Raw genomic sequence first — 21241 nt, forward strand, 5'->3', positions numbered from 1 at the left:
GCAGCTTAACATAGAAGTTCTAGTAAATTGAAATTGAAACTGTGTCAGTCCAGTTTTCAGAGTTACAGTTGACTAGTGAAAGCCTTCCATTTATATTTACAAACAGGAAATGATCAGTTAAGTTTGACAAACTATTATAAAGCTTGTCCTTAGACAACTGTAAAATGTAAGCGATCAATGATGATATCATGATCAAAAGTGTCAAATGCAGCACTGAAGTCAAGTAAAACTAGTAATGAGATGCAGCCTCTGTGCAGCAGCTAAAAGTAAATCATTAGTTACTTTCACCAACACGATTTCCGTACTGTGATGAGGCCTGAAACCTGACTGAAAAACTTCAAGAACATTGTTCATCTGTAGAAAGGAGTATAATTGAGCAGGAACAATTTATTCCTAGTATTTTAGACATAAATGGAAGATTTAAAATAGGCCTATAGTTAGCTATGTTGCTGGGATCAAGTTGTTGTTTCCTAATAATAGGCTTAATAACAATAACAAAATCTTTATTATTTTTTTCTTTTATTGAACACAAAATTAGTTATTTTAAAGAATGTTGGTTGCTGGAACCCATTAACTTCTATAGTATGCAAAAAAAACAAAAAAACATTGATGTAAATGGGTCTCATAAAGCATCATTTTACATAATATCTTCTTTTAGTTGTTATTAGGTTAAATAGGTTTTGAACAAGATAAATGCGAGTAAATTATGACAATTTTGATTTTGGCGTGAACTACCCCTTTAAAGTATAAGTGGCTTAAATTAATTGTGTTAAATCATTTAGCACAAATATTAAAAGGGAGACTAGATCTACACTGCATAAAATATCTGTAAATAAACGGTTTCCGTATTTTGTGATTCCCAAGTGTTTTCCATTTATTTACTGTTGTGAATTGCATTATGGGACCTTAATCTCTGTCAACTTTTGATGGTAAAAAGTAACCGCTACAGTTAACAAAGTGACTTTTACTAAGATTTTAGTAGTTTGAACTAATATAATGTATTAGAAACAATATAAAGTATAGAGAAGTAAGTCTGTAAAATAACAGAAAATCTGCTGATAGTTTATTAGCAGGTTTTTGTACCATAATGAACAACACCAATCCAGAAAATATATCACTTTAAACTATTAAAAACGTTAATAAAAGTCACTTTTTCAAACGTTTCAGGGTTAAATGTTATTGGAAGAAGTATAAGCATAAAGTGTAAATTAATGGGGAAAAATAACAAATAAAAACATGAATCACCAAATACAGAAAACTGCTAATTTATGGATATTTTTGCAGTGTAGGCTATCACACTGGCCATTTCTGATCCAGGGTTGACCCTTCCTCCATCCACCTTGGTGGTTTGCTGTTGCTGACTCAGACAAGCTTTACAGTCCTTCCCACAGGAATGTACTGGAGATTTCCATCAGCAGTGTAATTTTCAGCACAATGAGTTCACAAAGTGGTAAAAAATGATTGGATATTATTATTCCCAGTTGGGCTGAATAGATTACATTGCAAGCCATTTTTATTTGGCATTTCTTTAAATTACACTATACAATGATGAAAAACGAAAAAGAGTACATCAGAATTTAGGCAAATGCAGTCATATTATCATTAATCGACCAAACTGTCCTAATATTTCTGCAAGTATTTCAATGGCCCCACTTGCAACATTTTCTGGGACATTTAAAAAAAAAATCCAATTAAAGGGAGAGTTCACTTAACAAAACTGTACTCACTCACTAAAGCGGATTCAAACTTTTATGACTTTCTGTTTCTTTTAAAAAAACAAAAGAAGATATTTTGAAAAATGTTGAAAACCAGTAACCACTTACATCCATAGTAAAGAAATAAAATAAATATATAAATGTAATATCTTCCCTTGTGTTCAATAGTAACCAACTCCAAACAATCACTTTTAAAGCTTTTATTGGATTACTTTTGCAGTGTAAACACTCACATTTAAATGTATTCAAGCAGTCAAAAAAAAAAACAAAAAAAAACACCTGATTGTCAAGACATCTTATAGGACACTTCACTTATTATACCAAAAGGCGTGGATTATGATAGTGCTGCAATGACATGTCGCACTGAGCATGATATAAATGATATGGAAATAAGAAGAAAGAGTCCCAAAAAACATGCTAAAGCAATTACACTACCTGACAAAAGTCTTGTCGTCAATCCCAGTTGTAAAAGCAACAAATAATAACTTGACTTATAATTGATTATTTGGAAAAGTGGCAGAAGGTATATTTTTTTCTGATGAATGATCTGTTGAACTGCATCCCAATCATCACAAATACCGCAGAAGACCTATGGGAACCCATATGACCCAGGATTCTCAAAGAAATCAGTCTAGTTTGGTGAAGGAAAAATCATGGTTAGGGGTTACATTCAGTATGGGGGCGTGCAAGAGATCTGCAGAGTAAATGACAACATCAACAGCCTGAGGTATCAAGACATTTGTGCTGACCATTACATTACAAACCACAGGAGAGGGCAAGTTCTTCAGCAGCATAGTGCTCCTTCTCATACTTCAACCTCCACATCAAAGTTCCTGAGAGCAAAGAAGGGCAAGGTGCTCCAGGATTGGCCAGCCCAGTCACCAGAAATGAACATCATTGAGCATGTCTGGGGTAAGATGGAAGATGCACTGAAGATGATTGTAAAAGAATCTTGATGAACTCTGGGAGTCCTGCAAGAACGCTGTCTTTGCCATTCTAGATGACTTTATTAATAAGTTATTGAGTAATTGAGTCATTGCAGAGATGTATGGATGCAGTCGTCCAAGCTCATGGGAGTCATACACAATATTCATTCTGTTTCTACTTCACTATGACTTTATATTCTATACTGTACAGTATTTCTGTTAAGTGACAAGGCTTTTGTCTAAGCAAAGTCAGACCTTACTGTCCTAATTAAACAATTGAACATCATTCGAGTCTAAGAATCAGTTCCATCGTCTGGAAGTGGTAAATTCGAACAATAAAGGGTCTACGGGGTTCTTTTGACTTTGGTACTGGAGCCTGGGAGCAATGCGCTCTATCCAGCACCGGGGGCTTAGGAAAACTCTCCTTCCCGAATACTTTAGGTAGAAGTTCTTTAATAAATGTGGTTGGACGCGCACCCTCAGTGTGCTTAGGAATGCCAATTATTCTCACGTTGTTCCTTCTTGAGCGATTTTTTTAAGTCGTCTAGTTTCATTTTCATTTGTTCATTGTCTTTGGTCAAAGCTGTGCATGCAGTTTCCAAAGAATTGACGCGGCCATCTAAACCGGTTAATGATTCCTTGACTTCTTTCAGTTTTTCCCCACGGGTTTGCAGTGATGCTTTCACAGCTGAAATTGAGTTTTTTTAACTCGGAAACAATCTCCGCTCTGAGCAATGTGACCTCTGATTTGATGCCTCCAAGAAGCTTGTGGATATCGTCTCCCTGTGTCGAAGTCGCCGTATCCGCCTCTTGCACGTTATCCTCCTCAGTTATTTCAGTGTTCTTTTTTTGTATTACCTCTCGGCATATTTGTTTGTAAGCGCTGTCACAATGTCTTATTACTCTTATTTAAAACATCAGATGCACTTAATGCGTGTAGAGAACTCAGATTAATCAAAATGATTGAAAGTAATATTCATAGCTGAAACGTGCGACTTCTTACTCCGCTATCATACCGGAAGTCTCAAATAATTAAAAATCATGATCATATATTTTATTGTGGTAAAATAAGCGTAATCTTGAAGCCTTTACCTTTCTAATAAGCCACCTCTAATACCAAATGATCAGCTAGAAGTCAAGTTATTATTTGTTGTTCCTAAAACTTGGATAGGGCGACAAGACTTTTGTCAGGAAGTGTATTAGTATGAAGAAACCCAGTTGAAAGTATGCCAGTGGAAGAAATGATAATGCATCTCAGATGACTATTTGTGAAAACCAGGTGTAAATAAAGCTTATTAGCATTGATAGAGCTTATTAGCAATAGAGTAGTTATTAGCATTGATTTATTTTAAGCAATTGTGTCACACAAGTTGATGTGAGAATTAATGTTACACACACAGTAGTTTAGACCCATCAAGTGCTGAAATTATCAGTGAAATTGCTTTATAGATTCAAAATAAATAAAAGCAACGTGCATGTGCATGACAGCAGTCGCTAAGGTAGACTGGTCTGTAACATCTCTAAAACGGGCTTGGTGAATGGTGAACTTCAAAATAGTTCTTTGATTTTTATAGGTCTTCAGCTAAATAAGGCCAAGTTTATAGTCTACAATCATACCCATGTCCTCTCATTCATGAGTGTCTTTTCCCCTTCCTCTCTCTCTCTCCCTTGTTTCTGATCCATGGACTAACACCTTACTGTATCTACTCTTTCTCCATCAGACTGCGAGTGCAACGGTCACTCAAATCGCTGCAGTTACATTGATTTCATCAACATTGTGACTTGTGTGAGCTGCAAACACAACACTCGAGGGCAGAACTGTCAGCACTGCCGCCTCGGATACTTCCGGAATGCTTCGGCCGAGTTGGACGATGAGAATGTTTGCATAGGTCAGTCAGATATCACTCCACGCTAACCCGCTTCACTGTTCCCACTGACACCACAGCCGCACAGAAATTGTCCTTTCTGGCCAAATGATATGTGTGGAAAGGTTGAGAAATCTTTCCTCTTGTGCATATGGTTCAACATTTGGTCTGCCACCCTCTTGCCATACATATGTGACAATTTCTGGAAATCCAATGGAAGTATAGATATACTAATATCATCTCATTCATCTGATAAACTTTACAACAGTCTCCAAAGAAATGTTTTGTCAGACTCCCTTCCAAAACTAAACAACTTGCATTTTCAGCCCTCCAGCTTTGAACGTATTCACTACTTAGGATTGTGGTACAACAGTAGGGGAGAGCGCAGCACAAAGTAACACTTTTTGGTCAATGAACAAAGTAATGGGGTTAGACAAACCATTTGTATTTTACCAACAACACACAAGCCTCTTCTACAAATGAGCACTGGTTGTATGATCGGGAGATTTCTGTGCAGCAAAAATGCTTCCCAAAAATGCTTGGAGTATAAATGTTACTATTAAAGTTGTAAACAGCAGATTTCACACAATTAATTTTAATCCAGTTTACTTTAAAAAGTAGCTATTTTTCTCAGTACTTAGCTCAATTTATTTTTTTATTCTACATAGCACAGTATGTTTATTTGTTTATTGGATAAACACATTTGGATTTATTTGAATTATTATCCATTATTATACAATGCATTTATTTGTAGTATTAGCAATAAAATATTTTTTTTGTCTATTAAACATATTTTCTATCAAGAAAACTTTTCATTTTAAAAGTTTTTTAACATTACACTCAAAATTCAACATTTATTTTGTTAGTTTAGTTGGTGTCCAACAGTTTGTTGCTTATTTGTAACACCCTGTTACAACTAACCTCGCTGTGTCGTGTTTTCTCAAAACTGGCTAGCAGTCACTGTTTTTTTTTTTACATCTTTCAAAATCGTTCCATCTTTAAGCCTAGAAGACAGTAATCACATCAACATAAGATTTTACGTTTATACATTCATAGATTTTGTTAAAATAAAACAATATTGACTATAATAAAAATGCTTTTATGCTGCAAAAATGGTTTCTGCTCTGTTTCTCATCCAAATTTCACCAAACATTTTCAATTATTGGCAGGAAGACGTCTGCCGACATTGTGGTGAAAACCTTGAAAGCATGCCATGGTTAACCCTGGGCAAATTCCTTAATACTCTGTGTTACATTTTACCCCACATTACTTTGGCCCAATCCCAATTCTACCCCTTAGCCCTTTTCCTTAACCCTACCCCTCATTTTGCGCGTTCCTGCGAAGCGGTAGGGGTGTCCCAATTCTCTTTTGCTTGAAGGTGTAGGGCTAAGGGTAAGTGGTATACACCCCTTCGAACAAAGATTTTTCAGGACCACACTTGAAACCGTGGGGTAAGAAAATTTCCAAGAATACATCAGCTACAGCTGCACCCGGAAGAAAGGAGATCCACAAATTAGTATATTTTTTATTATTACGAATTTGTACAACAAACAAACATATGTTTTAATATATTTATAACTGTGTTCATGTTTTACTGCAAAAAAAAAAAAAAAAAGCTAAAATAAAAACCGCTAAACTTTGCGATCTATAATCCCTAATAATAACTCCTGTATAGCAGTCCTACAATATTTTGACACTCAATGACACTCGAATACCCTGTCAGAAAAGCCTAGCCTCTTAGAATGACCTTTTCACAGTGTCTGGTATAATGTTAATGTTGTTTTTCGTCTGTTTACATGGATGAATATGGCCACTGTGTAAATAAAAAGTATTGGGATTGGGCCTTAGTGCCCTGCGCTCCCCTACACTGTAAAAAAATATCTTTCGATTAACAGTTTTTTTGCATTATGTGAGCTTGATCTCTTTTCTGTCGACTTTTGATGTTGAAAATTCAACTCTACAGTTTCAAGGTCTTTGCACACTGAAGTCCAAAATATTCCTATGCGTTTCTTCCTATTCATATGCAGAAAAATTTGTCATGTAAGCAAACCTTGCACACTGAATCCAATGCATATTAGTCAATCCATTACGAAAAAACACAAAACACTTCTCAGTCGGTTCAAGCCTTGGTACTTTGTTCTCCTCTCTTCTCCAAAGTAGAAAAAGAAGGAGGAATAGGCTACATATGGTGTTCATCCAATATCACATTGAAAAAAGAGAGTTCAGCTCATTATCACAGAGCTGCACTACAAATATCCAAAATGCAAAGTTTATTTCAGGAAATCTGTGGAATTTTGATACATTGCTTATGATACTTCACATGATTAGGTATGTAAACATATACTGAACAGAGACTGACAGTACCATTAGACATTTTAATAGATGGCAGCTGCGCTGACGTGTCGAAGAAACGGACCCAAAAAGGACCATGGGCAGTACGTCAAAAGTATGCACGCACGCACGCACGCACGCACGCACGCACGCACGCACGCACACACACACACACACAAGCAGCAGCAGGTGAGGTGTCTTTATTTTATGCAATGCGTTTGTAGCTTTTATGTAGTTTTATGTAGCTCAAATGACAGCAATTTGCATTAAACTTTTCGCTTGAACGGTGGATCAGATCTATCTAAACACCTCTCAAAGTGCTTTTTCGGCTGTGTGTTAGTACGAGTCACACAACAAGAGGTTGAATTTATGTTTTAACGTACAAAAATTACGGACGAAAATGTTGGATTCAAGTGTGCAGTAACCTTAACCAAGTGACTTTTATTGGCAATTTAGTCATTTGAAATTATATATTGTATAAGAAATAATGCATTGAGAAATAAGTTGTACTGGCAGGTTTTTGTAGCGTAATATACAACACCATCCCAGACAGCATATCCCTTCAAACTACTAAAAATGTTCACAAAAGTCACTTTTTCAACCTTTTCGAGTTTAAAAGTTGTTGGAAGAAAGATCAAGATGCCATAATGCAAATAAAAAAATAAAATTAAAAAATAAATAAAATAAAAACATGAATCACAAAATATGGAAAACTGCTAATTTAAGGATATTTTTTTACAGTGTAGTAATAAAAATGGGTAACACAATTACCATTTCCCACTATTTACTGCTGGATTATTAACTGTTTATTATTTAAGGGATAGTTCACCCCTCACATGTAAATTTACTCACTATTAACTTGTTTCAAACCTTTGAGTTAGTTTCTTCTGTTAAACAAAAAAGTAGATATTTCAAAGAAAGCTGTAAAGATCCACTTCCATTGCAGAAAAAACAAATACTATTAAAGTCAATGGTTACAGGTTTTCAGCAATCTTCAAAATATCTTCTTATGAGTCCAACAGAAAAAAAAAACTCTTAAAGGTTTAAAACAAGTTAAGGACGAGTAAATTATGACATAATTTTACATTTTGGGTGAACTATCACTTTAAAGTTATTGTTTTTATTCCTTATTAATTATGATCTTATTGTACATCTCAAATCCTACCCAATATCTGAACCCAGCTATTCCCTTACTATTATTAAGCAGCAAATTAGTAGTTTATTAAGCTAAAAGTCATTACTAATGATTTTAACTGTACCTTAAAATAAAGTGTGACTATGAAATTTAAATTAAAAACTAACAACAGCAGATCTTGTTCTCTATTAGGCTACATTTACTGTATACTACAAAGAAAAAATGTGTTTTTTTAGTTTTAGGTACAGCCAAAAACACAATCAAATTCTAGTGATTCACAAAACAACAAGAAAAAGCAAAAAAGCTGTGTTTTGTACACCTGGCCATTAGCTGATTATGTCATGTTGTAAAGAAACATAATAGGATGAATCCTTTTTGATATATACACTCCAACAGCTGCTCATGCAATCTGTCAGAACACTTTGATAAAGATACAGTGACCTCTACTGGAAAAACACACACACATAAATCACTGCGATATGACTGACAGGCGCCCAGAGGGACAAATTAGACCCCTGTGAATACACTGCGCAAACCCTGCCTAAATGACTGATGAAAACCCATGATCACACAAAACTGACACATCACAACTCAAAATAAATAAATTAATTCTCCAACACGCCTTCAGGCTATCTTTGCTTTGGGCAAAATGTTGTAATTTTTTAAATGTACAGAAAAGTTTCATTGAGAAGTATTTACTTTAATACTGTAGGTCAAACTATACATTTTCCCTGAGGTCCACACTACTAATAATGTTTTATTTGGAGCATAGATTTAAACAGGCCATTTTTTGCTGCCATGCTTTTAAGCCTATAAAAACCAAGATGTTGCATCCTGCGCTTAGCTGCAGTTTGCTGTTGAGCCCAATATAATTTTACAGGCCCATCAGAAACTTTGTCAGGAATACTTTCTAGCTTTCCCCATGCAAAATATACAAAAGAGTTATGTTAATAAGAACAAACCAAGGTGTTTTTCCAACGTTTACATCCTGAAAGTTAAAATTCAATCACTCTATTGCAAAAGAAAGAACATCTTTATCAGAACCATAGCCTTTTTCAATTTCAAGGCAAATAAACGAAAGTTTTTAAATAAGTAAAATTTTCATTTGTGCGCATAATCTGATTTAGAGTCAACATTAAATGCTTTTATTTTTTGCTTTTTCTCCTTTCAAAATGTAACAAATAAAACTGCACTGTAAAAATATCACAAAAAGTCATGAAAACAAATTTTTTTATATTATTATAACTAATATTAATTAGTTATACAGGCATCAACTAAATCATTTTAGTTATACAAAGTTTAACTAGTTAAAGTTTTAAGTTTATTTTTGGTCAGCTTGATTATAACTTTCCTTTAATTCAACTAAAAAAATTAGACAGCAAGATATTTTAGTGTATTTACCAAGTTAAAAAAGTAGAATTTACTGTATCTGTCAGCAGTGTTGGGGGTAGCGCATTAGTTACATAACAATATTACTTTTCTAAGTGAGTAAAGTAACACATGACTAAAATTAAGTAACAATATTTGAGTTAAAAAAATGTAATGCGAGTTATGAGAACTCTCTCTCTTCTTAAGGAGAGAATGCGCTGTCCAGAGCCTTACATTTCTGCCATAAAAGTATTCTCATCAATTTAAATGCATTGAAGAAAAGAAAAGGTCATTTTACTGAACTAATAAGACAATTTATAATAAGAACAGTATCCTAAATTGTAATTTTTTTGATGTGTATGTGTTTTTTTTTTAAGTAAATGAATGTGCAGGTTATACAGTGTGCTGTTAATTCAGGGTTTCTGCTGGTTTCACAAAGTCAAATCTAAGACTTTTTAAGACAATGAAGAATGACATTTCAGACCTAAATAGGGCTAAATGCTAAAGATTTTCTAATGGCCCATAAGAAAAAAGTATTGCACTATCAAAAAACTAATTCTAATTATTTCATTGCCACATATTTTAAATATGGCAAAACAAGCAAACCCTAGTTATACTAGGTTATACATATATTTTTTGCAACATACCAATTAAACATTATCAACATAAAAAACTCTTTAAAAATTAAATGCACAACAGACTGTTCTAACAGTTTTATTTATGTTGGTGATTGGATATGTGTTGGATCGATTAGGTAGCTTTACATAGACAAAAGAAAATTAAGACCCGTTTAAAATGATTTTAGACCTATGAGACAATATTTCAGTAAATTTAAGGCTTTTCAAGGCGTAAAATTTGGATTTTGAAATTTAAGACATTAAGGGCCCTATCATACACCCGGCGCAATGTGGTGCAAGGCGCGACGCAATTGTTTGCTATTTTCATCATGCCGCAAGAGTTGTTTTGACGTTTTGCACCACGCTGTTTAAATAGCAAATGCATTTGCACTCATATGTGCACCCATAGGCGTTCTGGTCTAAAGAAGGAGGCGTGTTGAGGCGCATTGCTGGCGCGTTGCTATTTTGGGGAACTATAGTAGACCGTTTAATAGACCAGATAAAAACCAGTCTAATCAGTCTAACTAGTCCAATGCAGAGCAGAGTAGTTGTGCTTACACATTACTTAATACACACAAGATGTACAGCAATACACAAATATATTTACCAATAAAAAAGAATTAAAGGATTAAAATATTACAAAACATATTATTTTCTAGCCTACATACATATAAAAACCATACTTTCATGCCTTCTTCATCTCGGGGGGCTTTTTTAGTTTATTCATGACAATTTGCTTTTGTATAATGTTATTATTATTAGCTGTATTATTTATTATATGCATATTTATATTTGTTTTATTAAAAACTAGCTTAGATTTGCCCACTTGTCAGGTTTTGTACCATATGGGGCACAGCATGTGTATTAGAATACAACTCAGTTTTTTGAACACACTTCGTTATTATTGTTCATTTATTCATTTGCTGGAATCTATAATTTAATTTAGACATAATTTTGAAACAAATCTTTGCGCTTAACACACTAAATTAATTATTTATTGGCTAATGGATGCCTGCATACAAGTTTTCCTATCCACGAGAGTGAAAGTACAGAATGAGGTGGCTCATCTCTCATTCTCACGCTGCAGACGCTCTGTTTAACTGTTTTCTTACTAGTGAAACGCTCAGTTTACACTTACAAAGTCCACATTGTAAATAGCAAATGCGCATATGGCATAAGCAACTGACTCCTAAAGGGAATGGGAGATGAGACTCTGATCGGTTTAATCTCAAAACACACATATAACTCATTAAGAGAATAAGCTCAACCGAAAGGTAGATTTTTCCCTCCTTAAAATAGCAAAAGTGGATTCTGACACGTCCATAATGCATTTGCGCCCTGCGCTTTGGACTTTGTGCATGGATCGTCAAAATAGAGCCCTAAAACTTCCCAGCGGAAACCCTGTAATTACAACGATAAAATAACAATAACAAAAAAAAGACCTGCAAGCTCTGAGAGATCAAGCCTCAGCCAAGTGAGGAAAAGTTATGTTAAAATAACAAAACTCGAAAGTAACGTAATGCATGAATGTAGGCTTACCATATTCTGTACACAACTATGTTCCATACAGATTATCTTTTACCGCCAATCTATGAATACTTACGGGCTGTAGAAAAGCTATATATTTGTGTAATCTTTACTTCTCACTTCTTAACCCCCGAGCACAACAGGGACCCTCCTACCATATGTTTCTGAGAAAATTCAGTAAGTTTGCTAAGTTCACCTAATGCGCTTCAAAATAGACAGTGGGCAAGGTAAAGGGGCGAGTGGCGCTTGGGAAGGGAAACATTTAAAACAACGACAATATGCATTTGCATTTAATTTGTGCATCACACAGTATTACAGTACATAAATATTATGTAATAACAAACTGGTACAAAAATGATCTTTTGTTGAATTAATGCTTTGAAATGGGGATATTTAAACTTCAGTTGTGGCTGATGACCACATGGCGCAACTCTCCGCAGGAGAGCATGGGAGACAGGCTGCAAACACTGTTTGGATAATATATGTAAAGTGAGGATGCTTATATTCATAATAGGTCAGTCAAGTTAGCGTTAATTTGCAGAAATTTAATGTTTTAATATTTAAAATTGCCATGCTGTATTAAAATAAAAATTAAATGATTGTAGAGTTTCAAACTTTAATAAAATGTATTAAATATAACATTAACGTTAAGTTTAAAACAATAATAGTATATTCTGACTTACGTTTTTAATAAGTCTTAAAACAATGTCCATTGTTGACAGTGAACTGAAGTTATGCGGCCTGTACGGAACACTATTATAATAGAGTATGAACATCAATAATACCTATCATCTTTCGTACACATGTAGCTGTACTTTTTTCCATCTTTTCTCAAAATAGTCCAAAAGACAATCAATATTTGGATTGTACAATAGGTATTCACCCAGAGAATGAACACACAAACATGCATGCTGATTGCTGAACAGCAAAAAGTGTACGAAACATGGTTAGTCTCTGTTATAAAAATAACCAAGTAACACAGCTAGTTACTTTTTGGGGATTAACTCAATATTGTAATGCATTACTTTTAAAAGTAATTTTCCCTAACACTGTCTGTCAGTACCTGAAAAAATATGTTAGGAAAACAAAAAAAGAGGGAATTGTGATGTCAGACAAAGAAATATATGTCGGTTTCTATGAAAAAAAGCCTATTTTAGTATTAAGAAGCTCTTATGACTATTGCCCTTCTTTTAAAGGTTTCAGCACATGATCCCTAGTTGGTGTATAATGTATGTATATTTTGTATACGCAGAGTGTAACTGTAATCAGCTGGGCTCCATACACGCCCGCTGCAATGACACAGGCTTCTGCCAGTGTCGAGACGGCACCGCGGGCCAGAAGTGTGAGGACTGTCTGCCTGGATATACCTGGAAGCAAGGCTGCGTGCGTAAGTCACACTTCTCTCACAAAAGCATTCAACACAGGCTTAGTCATTAAAAACACATTCTGCGGAAGATGATAGCGCTCGTACGACAAATAAAACGTTGTGAATGAAGAACATATGGCTGTTATTTGTCTCAAACATATGGGCCGCATTGTTGTTGCTCACAGAGGTCTTTGCTGTTGTACTAGCAGTAGCAGCAGTTGTAGATTATACTGTAGATGCGTGTGGGTGGGATGATACAGTGGCTGAAGTAGAGATATAGGTAAGGCGTTTGCTGTTTTTTGGTCTTTTCTCGGATTTGGCCCTAAATAGTTAGACTAATCCAACACTGTAATTTACAACAGCTTATCACAAACAATGAATTATGGTTTACAAATACACTTGTTAGTGACACCTCCTGGTTCGTAAGTCACCTTGCTTTAGATCAGTGTTTCTCAACCATGTTCCTGAAGCCCCACCAACACTGCATGTTTTCGATGTCTTCTTTTTCTGTTATTCCCATTATGCTGCATCCGAAATCGCCTACTTAATAGATACCAAAATTGGACTTGAATTTACTACTCGACCGTTAGAAAAGTACGTTCTTTACAGTAGGAATGTCAGTAGTATGAATGGAACTCAGATGTACTACATCCGCATTTTGTCAGTTGCTTCGCTTCACTCCCATTCATGAATTCTCTCACAGGACATCATGGGATAGTGTAGCGTCCGTCTGAAGCTCACTTTAGAATCTCGCCTAAAGTAGTAGGTCATCTGGGTACTTCTCGCATACTGTTTTTCGAATTCTATGAGTTTGGACATAGTATTTGGTTCGCATACTTTTTTTTAGCTTACTATATAGTTTGGAAGTATGCGATTTCGAATGCAGCTTCAGTCTCTGCTAATGAGCTGATCATCTAAATCAGGTATGCTTGGTTAAGGAGACCTGGAAATGTGCAGAGCTGGTGGTCCTCCAGGATGTGGTTGAGAAACACTGTTTTAGATAAACGTTTTAAACTAATATATCTGAAAAAGTAAATGGTGTTCTATCTATCTATCTATCTATCTATCTATCTATCTATCTATCTATCTATCTATCTATCTATCTATCTATCTATCTATCTATCTATCTATCTATCTATCTATCTATCTATATATCTATTTATCTGTCATTTGTGATACAGTATCTAGACATGATAGAACATCATCTATACGGTATCATGCATCACTAGTAACATTTTATATGGGACTGAAAGATCCAGATTTCAAAAGATTGCTAGACATCTGCAAATTTATATCATTACAGCAAAACCAGGAACCCGGGATTTGAATGGTTCACAGATTCTCCTCATAATTATCTTCTAATAGAAGCGAATCAGCTAATAAATTACTTGTTTTGACATTGCAGAATAGCCCAATAGTATCGGGATGCAGCCTATATGATGCAAGCTGAGATTGCACCACTCAGCAATGCAATCTCAGACACAATGCACTCAATGGAGTGAGTGACGTCAATGTGACGGGTAGGGTTAGGGGTGGGGTTAGGTGAGCGGATTAAAAATGCATTGGATGCAGCTCAGATTGCACTGCACCAGGTCTGCAGCCAGACTCCTCTCGAATAGCCATGATAACAAATAATAACTGTAGAGCTTTCAGAGTGACAGTGCCATAATCAAGTCAAGTGCTTTTTTAAAGTAAGAATTGTTAGCCCTCCTGGATTATTAGGCCTCTTGTATATTTTTTCTGTTTAACAGAATTTGGATAGGGGTCAGAGAAGATTTGTTTCAATACATTTCTAAAAGCAAAAGTTTAATAACTTATTTTTAATAATCGATTTCTTTTATCTTTGCCATGATACATAATATTTTACCAGATAGTTTTCAAGATACTAGTATTCAGCTTAAAGTGACATTTAAAGAACTTAACTAGGTTAATTAGGCAAGTAAGGGTAACTAGGCAAGTCATTGTATAACAGTGGCTTCTTCTGTAGACAATTGACAAAAAATATTGCTTAAGGCTAATAATAATGACCTTAAAACTGCTTTTATAGTAGCCGTACTGTGAAAATATTGTGAAAAATTGTTTGCTCTGTTAAACATCATTTGGGTAATATTTGAAAACGGAAAAAAATAAAATAAAAAATGTCACAGGAGAGCTAATAATTTTGACTTTAGCTGTATGTGTAACATTAATGAGAATTTTTCTCTGTCCTTCTTGTGCCACCAGCAAACGTGTGCGACGACGAGTTCCTCTTGTGTCAGAATGGCGGCTCCTGCATTCAGAATCAGAAGTGTGTGTGTCCGCCCAACTTCCGGGGTGTTTTGTGTGAGCAGCCGCGCTGCCAGGGTGAGAAAGGGTGCATCGACGGCGCATCGGCCTGCTACCTCAGCACACTGACGCTGCTGCTCTGCCTTTTAGCCAACAGCCTGCTTAAAGCCAGCGCCTAGAAGCCCATCTTAGTCCTGATATCAATCCTAGTCTACTCTACGCAGGCCAAAGGGCTGAACCCTGCGGACGGAGAGAGAAAGAAAAAGAGAGAGAAAGAGTGGCCTGAACCCCGTACGGAACCAGCCTCAAGGTGCTGACATCTTTTTTGGAAAGGCGGGTGGTTCAGCTGAAGTCAAAAAAGCCTTGGTGAGACGAAAAGCGAATCGCTCGTCTCTTAGCATCACCGATCGCCTGAACTTCATACCAAAAAACAGAATAAAGACATGTTCCGTTTCAGCTCACTCTACACAAAGACTCTAGAAGAAAGCGAAGAAATCTATAGATGAGGTTTCATTTCCTTTGCATTTCTACTTTCTCTGTAGTTTCGACGCTCACTGAGATACAAGCACTGCACTTAGCCAGCTTGTTTTAGCCGACGGTTGATATCACGGAAGCCTACTAATGCCAAGTTACTCTTCTTCTCTTGAAGACTTTTTACATTTCCTTTCATTGCTGCATTTTTTTCTTGCATTTTATTGCCATTGAGGTTGTAATACGTAGATGAAAACTGATGGAAAAGGTGTTTAATCAGTGTCCTGTTAGTACGAGGAACGAATGTCTCTTTAGCTTGTGTTTGAGATTATGTTTCTGGAATGTAGAGAAGAGAGATTTTAAAATTGTCTAATTGAACAAATATATATATATATATATATCAGTCTATCTGAAAGGAAAACAAAGTATTGTATAATATGATCATTATTTCACTATTTTTTTGTAGAAATTGTTATTTTTGTTCGGAAGTAAATGTTACCATTGTAAAGACATTGCAGCCTTTATTGCGGTGCATACGGTATTCACACCATGGTAAAACTATATTTGATGATACAGCAGAGTGCATCTCTAATATATTTGGAATATTTCTTCATTCACATCAAAGCATACAACGGTTCATTCACAGCTTTAGCTCAATGTAACGCGCACATCATCTTAAAACTGGCATGTATTATTCATCTGTGCAGATATGGCCATTCAGGACTGCTTATTATCACACTTCTACAGGTATGATGATGATACCTAAAGCACAAAGTCCCACAAACCCCCAATAAATATGACTAACAAGCACATAAAAGCACACTATCGATCAATGCAATTGAAACGAACGATTCAAAATCCATATTAAAAGTCAGCACATTATATATCATGCAATCAGATAACTTTTTACTTTCCTTTCTCACGTGAGTCTCAAAGAAATGCCAAAATCTTTAGCGGCTCATGGGCTTTTTAAAAATTTTTTTTTAATGTATTTCATCTTTACAAAATGCTTTACATTTATAACGAGCCAGGGTAAATAAAACATGACTGAATATTATAAATGAATAAAACCTGACAATCAGAAAGCACAGAGACATGAGTGAATTGTCTTTCTTTAGGCTCTGTCCTTTTATATGCATCAATATTTATTACACTGACACAGCAGTCACAGTGGGAATTAATATTAGGCCAGGTTTATTCCTTGGAAACTTTCACAAGGTGAATCAGCTGCATATATTTCTACAGACCCAGAATCAAATATGCTGAGCCATTTGCATTGCTTTTTACCACCTGCATCGAAATAAAAATATGACTCCTTAATAACACACACATTGAGTCAGCAGAACTTATGCCAGGTGGAAACTTTTGCTTTCTGGAAACAAACAAATAAGGTTCTGTATCCAAACATGAGTTAAACAATAACACGAACTTAGCAATGGAAATTACAGTTATTGCATGACATAGGGTCATTCACATAATCCAATAAAGGAATTACCAACCTACGTCACACGGGTTCCCAGTTGTAAAAAGAGACCAGTTGCAATAACAAACATGTCGTGTTGCATGGTAGGATACCAAATTCCAAACATAGAAAACGTAACTTTTACTGTACAACACACTGCTATTAATGCCAACAGCAGACATCTTTAGCAAAAAGGCAGCTGAATGGAGTGAGGACCTAATTAAAAATGCTCGACTCTGCAGTTCTCATTTTATATCAGGTAAGTTCACGCTTTGCTGAATCATACAGATTACACGTTTTTGATTGCAGCAATGATTTCAGCAAAAACAGTTAAGTATGGTGAATTAAACTGCGGACACTGAATGCTAAGAATGAAATGTAAAAATGTAAGTTCACATACGCTGCCGTACAGGTGCAGTTAGCTGTCAGAATGCAGTTGTTTTGCTTGTTGATGATTACCCAGGCCTTGTACAGTTCTGTCTTCTTTCCTTGTCTTTGGCTAGGATGAACCTCAGTTTTTAGCACTACATAGTGTTAAGTCTGATAGTCATGGAACATTTCTTGCACATGACCACACTGAACAAAATTGTTGTCATCCAAAGACTTGTAGGCCTTTAACGTCTCTCTTGCAAAATCACGTGGAGTTTCAATGAGATGGTTGTATATTTGGGGCTGGATGCTTGGCCATTTCGTCTTATAAAAATTCCATTGGGAGGATGCTATCGCAAATGGACCTGTCAGACGAACGCCGCTCACTGTAACGTTAATTTTGCCGAATAATTGTGCTTATCACTGGGTGAGAAGCTGTTACAATACGATGAAAGCATTATGTAAATAATATATATAATATGTCACCAATATAACTGATCTCTAATACAACAACAAACTCTTTACCGCACTGAATGTCATTCCCTCACTGTAAATGCTAGCACTCCCATTTTCTTTTCTGCAACCCCACTGCGCATACATCCTGAATGCTTACAAACATGGTAATTCGTCTATACCATAAACACTTCAACTTTGTTTACAGCAGACAAGTTTACAGCTCTGCATTAACACATGAACACATGAAAAGACATGAACATGATAAAAAAAATAAAAATAAAGTCTGAAATAATTAAATTACTTAAAAATACTAATTTAAAAAACAACAACTAAGTAAGGATTTATATTATATAAAATATTATATTAAATAATATCATATAACATTTTAAATACAGTAAGCTCTTGTTTTTTTCATATACAATAAATAAAACTGCTGTCTTTACAGAACTTATAGAGTATTTTGGTAGTACAGATATTTTATATTTCTTAAATGAAGACACATTTACTTAAATAAATCTGAATTTATGCTTTTAAAATAAAATAAATATATACCTCATTTAAAGTGAATATACGATTATTTTTTTAACTCATCTGGCAGATTTCAGGATTTCTATTTAAAAGTGTTTAGATATATGTACTGGTAAAGAAGACAAAAACAATGACTGAATTTTACTCTTGCAGTGTAGTATCTGAAATAAAAAACCATAATTGTTTATTTTAATGATTCTAAAATAACATTACAAATCTTTGAATGTAACTGAGAATACAGAGAAATCATATTACGTATTTAACAATTAATTCATGGAAACATTTCAAAATCTGTTTATTTAATTGAATCATTTCTATTAGAAGGAAAAGGTATTTGTCAGTTTCATAATATTAAAGATGATAAAAACTTTAATGAAAAAAATTAACAATGCAATATTATATTATTCAGAAGGGTGTTGACATCAAATTGATCTACAAACATAAAAGGACTGACTGTAGGCCTGTCATGATATCTATCCTTGTTGTACGATATATTGCACCAAAATATATTGCAATCATTTTTAATAATTATCGTCCTTTTAAGACCATTTTATGCCCCTCATTATATAATGCCAGAATGACCATATAAATGCACCACAATCCAATACCAAGGAGTAACAGAGGCTGCAAAATCTGCTACCAGATCTATTTTCAGTTCTCAGGGCCCCACATGAAAATATGCTATAGTAATTTATGGTAAATACTATAGCGTTTTTTTTTTTTCAACATACTGATGCTGTCACCTTCAATAAAGAGAGATGCACGATCAGCTAAAATGTTGCTAGAATTGTTTTTTTTAAGTATGGACAATATATATTGCATCCCCAAAAATGATTGAGGGAATATTTAGATTATTGTGACAGGCCTAACTGAATGACAGTCATTTTCTAATTTCAAAATGTTTTTATTTATTTGTTTATTATTATTTTAATTGATGTTCCAATACCAAACACACAAATTCGAACTTTCACAAAAGAAGACAGTAATAATATAACTGATAAAACAACTTAAAGCAGGTTAAATGATATTATAAATATATAAAAAACAATAAAACAGGAAGAAAAAAGTAAACAAACAAAAATAAATAAACACAAATACAGCAAGAAGACTTATGTATCTGTGCTATTTCTAAAATAATTATCGCGATATTCCAAGAATCTATCACTTTTCTTGTTTTTAACCAATCTACATAAACCAAAGTGAATAAACATTTTAAACTGTGTTTTTAGATATTTGTTTCTGTGATTGGGATAGAATTTGTTAAATTAAAAAATTATTAAGCCTACTTCTATAAAGTTTCATAACCTAAAAGAAAGAGTGGGTCTTCTAGGCAAACACAGAGCAGCCATTGCAACAAATGGAGAGATTTAAATGGACATATTGCGCATACATTTCTTCATTCTGCAGGCTATCTATTCCCTGCATGTCATAGCCTACCCTAATAAACATGCAACATGTCTATTATTATTTATTATTATATTTTGTACGCACATATAAAATGAAAGTTTGTGAGGGAGAAATGAACAGAAAAAATTGAGACTCACCTTGCATGCGTGCGCTTATTTATTTTTATAATTGCAAAGAACAGTTATGCAAACTGGGACATAATTATAGCCTTTTTGAGGTTTTGCCTATAGTGGCAGTTGATCAAATATTCCAATAACAATAATAATTATAATAATGATAATAATATTAATAATAATACGATTGAATAAATACATCAATTTTAAAAAGGCTGCAAACTCAAATTTTTGTTTGCGAATAAAATATTTTCTATACAAAATAAAAAAAAGTCAATAATTTTGTTCTCTGGTATATTGCATGGTATACATTTATAGTAACAAATATTATCTTGTAGTTGAAAGGGACTGGAAGAAACTGTAATTTTTTTATATGAAGATTTAAGCTACTCCAAAAGTATGTTTTCACACAAAAGAATGTTTCAAAATGTTTTTTTTTTTTTTAATAAACTTTTATTTAGAAAAAAAGAAATGCACAATATAAATCAGAAAGTAATCTGTAGTAGACTGGAACACAAGTACATACAATTACAAAGTGATCCGAACAATAAGTAACAATAAGAAATAGAAAGAGAGAAAAAATAGAACAAAATAAAGAAAGGGGAAGTGCAAAATTAAAAAAAAAAAACAGAAAGCATGAAGACTAACTTAGTGGAAGCATGATATTTTCATACGTTTCTATTAGCTTGCAGAATCTTTTGTTGTTAGATAAACGTATAGCTTTAAGCAAGGAATCAATTTCAATTAAAAAATGGGCAAATGAGAGAGAGGATTTAAGACATTATTTTTTGTGGATAAAGAATTTGGCATGTAATATAAAAGAGTTACATATATATTCTTCATTTTTATAGTTGGGACAATAATAACAAATAATTTCTTTCAATTTAAAGATTCGTTTTGTTGATTGTGATTTATTCAAATAATTATATAGATCTGACCAAAACTTTTGTGAGATTTTACATGCAAAAAACATGTGAGTCAAACTTTCCTCATTTTCCTGATAGAAAGAACAATTTTTTTTTTATATTTTGTGTAGAATTTAATTTGTTAATATTTTGTGTAGAATTTTAAAATGGATTTCCTTTGCTTTGTTTGGGATTTAATATTTATATGGGAGAAGCATGTTCCAATCAATATCTTCCATTAACGCTGACCAATATGATTTCCCTCTTGGAGCAATTTGATGCTTCAAAGTGTTTTTTTTTTTTTTATTGACTTTAATAACAAACATACAAAATTCAATTTTACACATAAAAAAACCACAATGATAGTAACAATGATAATAACAGATCAGGTTTAATAATATAAACGCATATAAAA

General features: G+C 34.1%; 2 protein-coding genes across 21 annotated transcripts in view; one reads left to right on the forward strand and one right to left on the reverse strand.

Annotated features, from left to right (window-relative positions):
• Positions 1 to 16678, forward strand: part of ntng2a (netrin g2a) — a 121600-nt gene extending 104922 nt beyond the window's left edge. For 3 of the 4 annotated variants that reach the window (XM_009303794.4, XM_073910092.1, XM_683405.7), the window contains 3 exons: positions 4363 to 4530; positions 12737 to 12871; positions 15074 to 16678. In XM_009303794.4, the coding sequence (XP_009302069.1) occupies positions 4363 to 4530; positions 12737 to 12871; positions 15074 to 15294 (524 nt within the window). In that variant the 3' untranslated portion in view covers positions 15295 to 16678. The remainder of the gene's footprint in view (positions 1 to 4362; positions 4531 to 12736; positions 12872 to 15073) is intronic. The other variant, XM_021478373.2, reaches the window with a different exon arrangement.
• The window catches only part of med27 (mediator complex subunit 27), a 241308-nt gene that overhangs the window by 211880 nt on the left and 8187 nt on the right, over positions 1 to 21241 (reverse strand). The window lies entirely within an intron of this gene.

Source organism: Danio rerio, chromosome 8 (assembly GCF_049306965.1).
Source record: "Danio rerio strain Tuebingen ecotype United States chromosome 8, GRCz12tu, whole genome shotgun sequence".
NCBI classification, from domain to species: domain Eukaryota; kingdom Metazoa; phylum Chordata; class Actinopteri; order Cypriniformes; family Danionidae; genus Danio; species Danio rerio.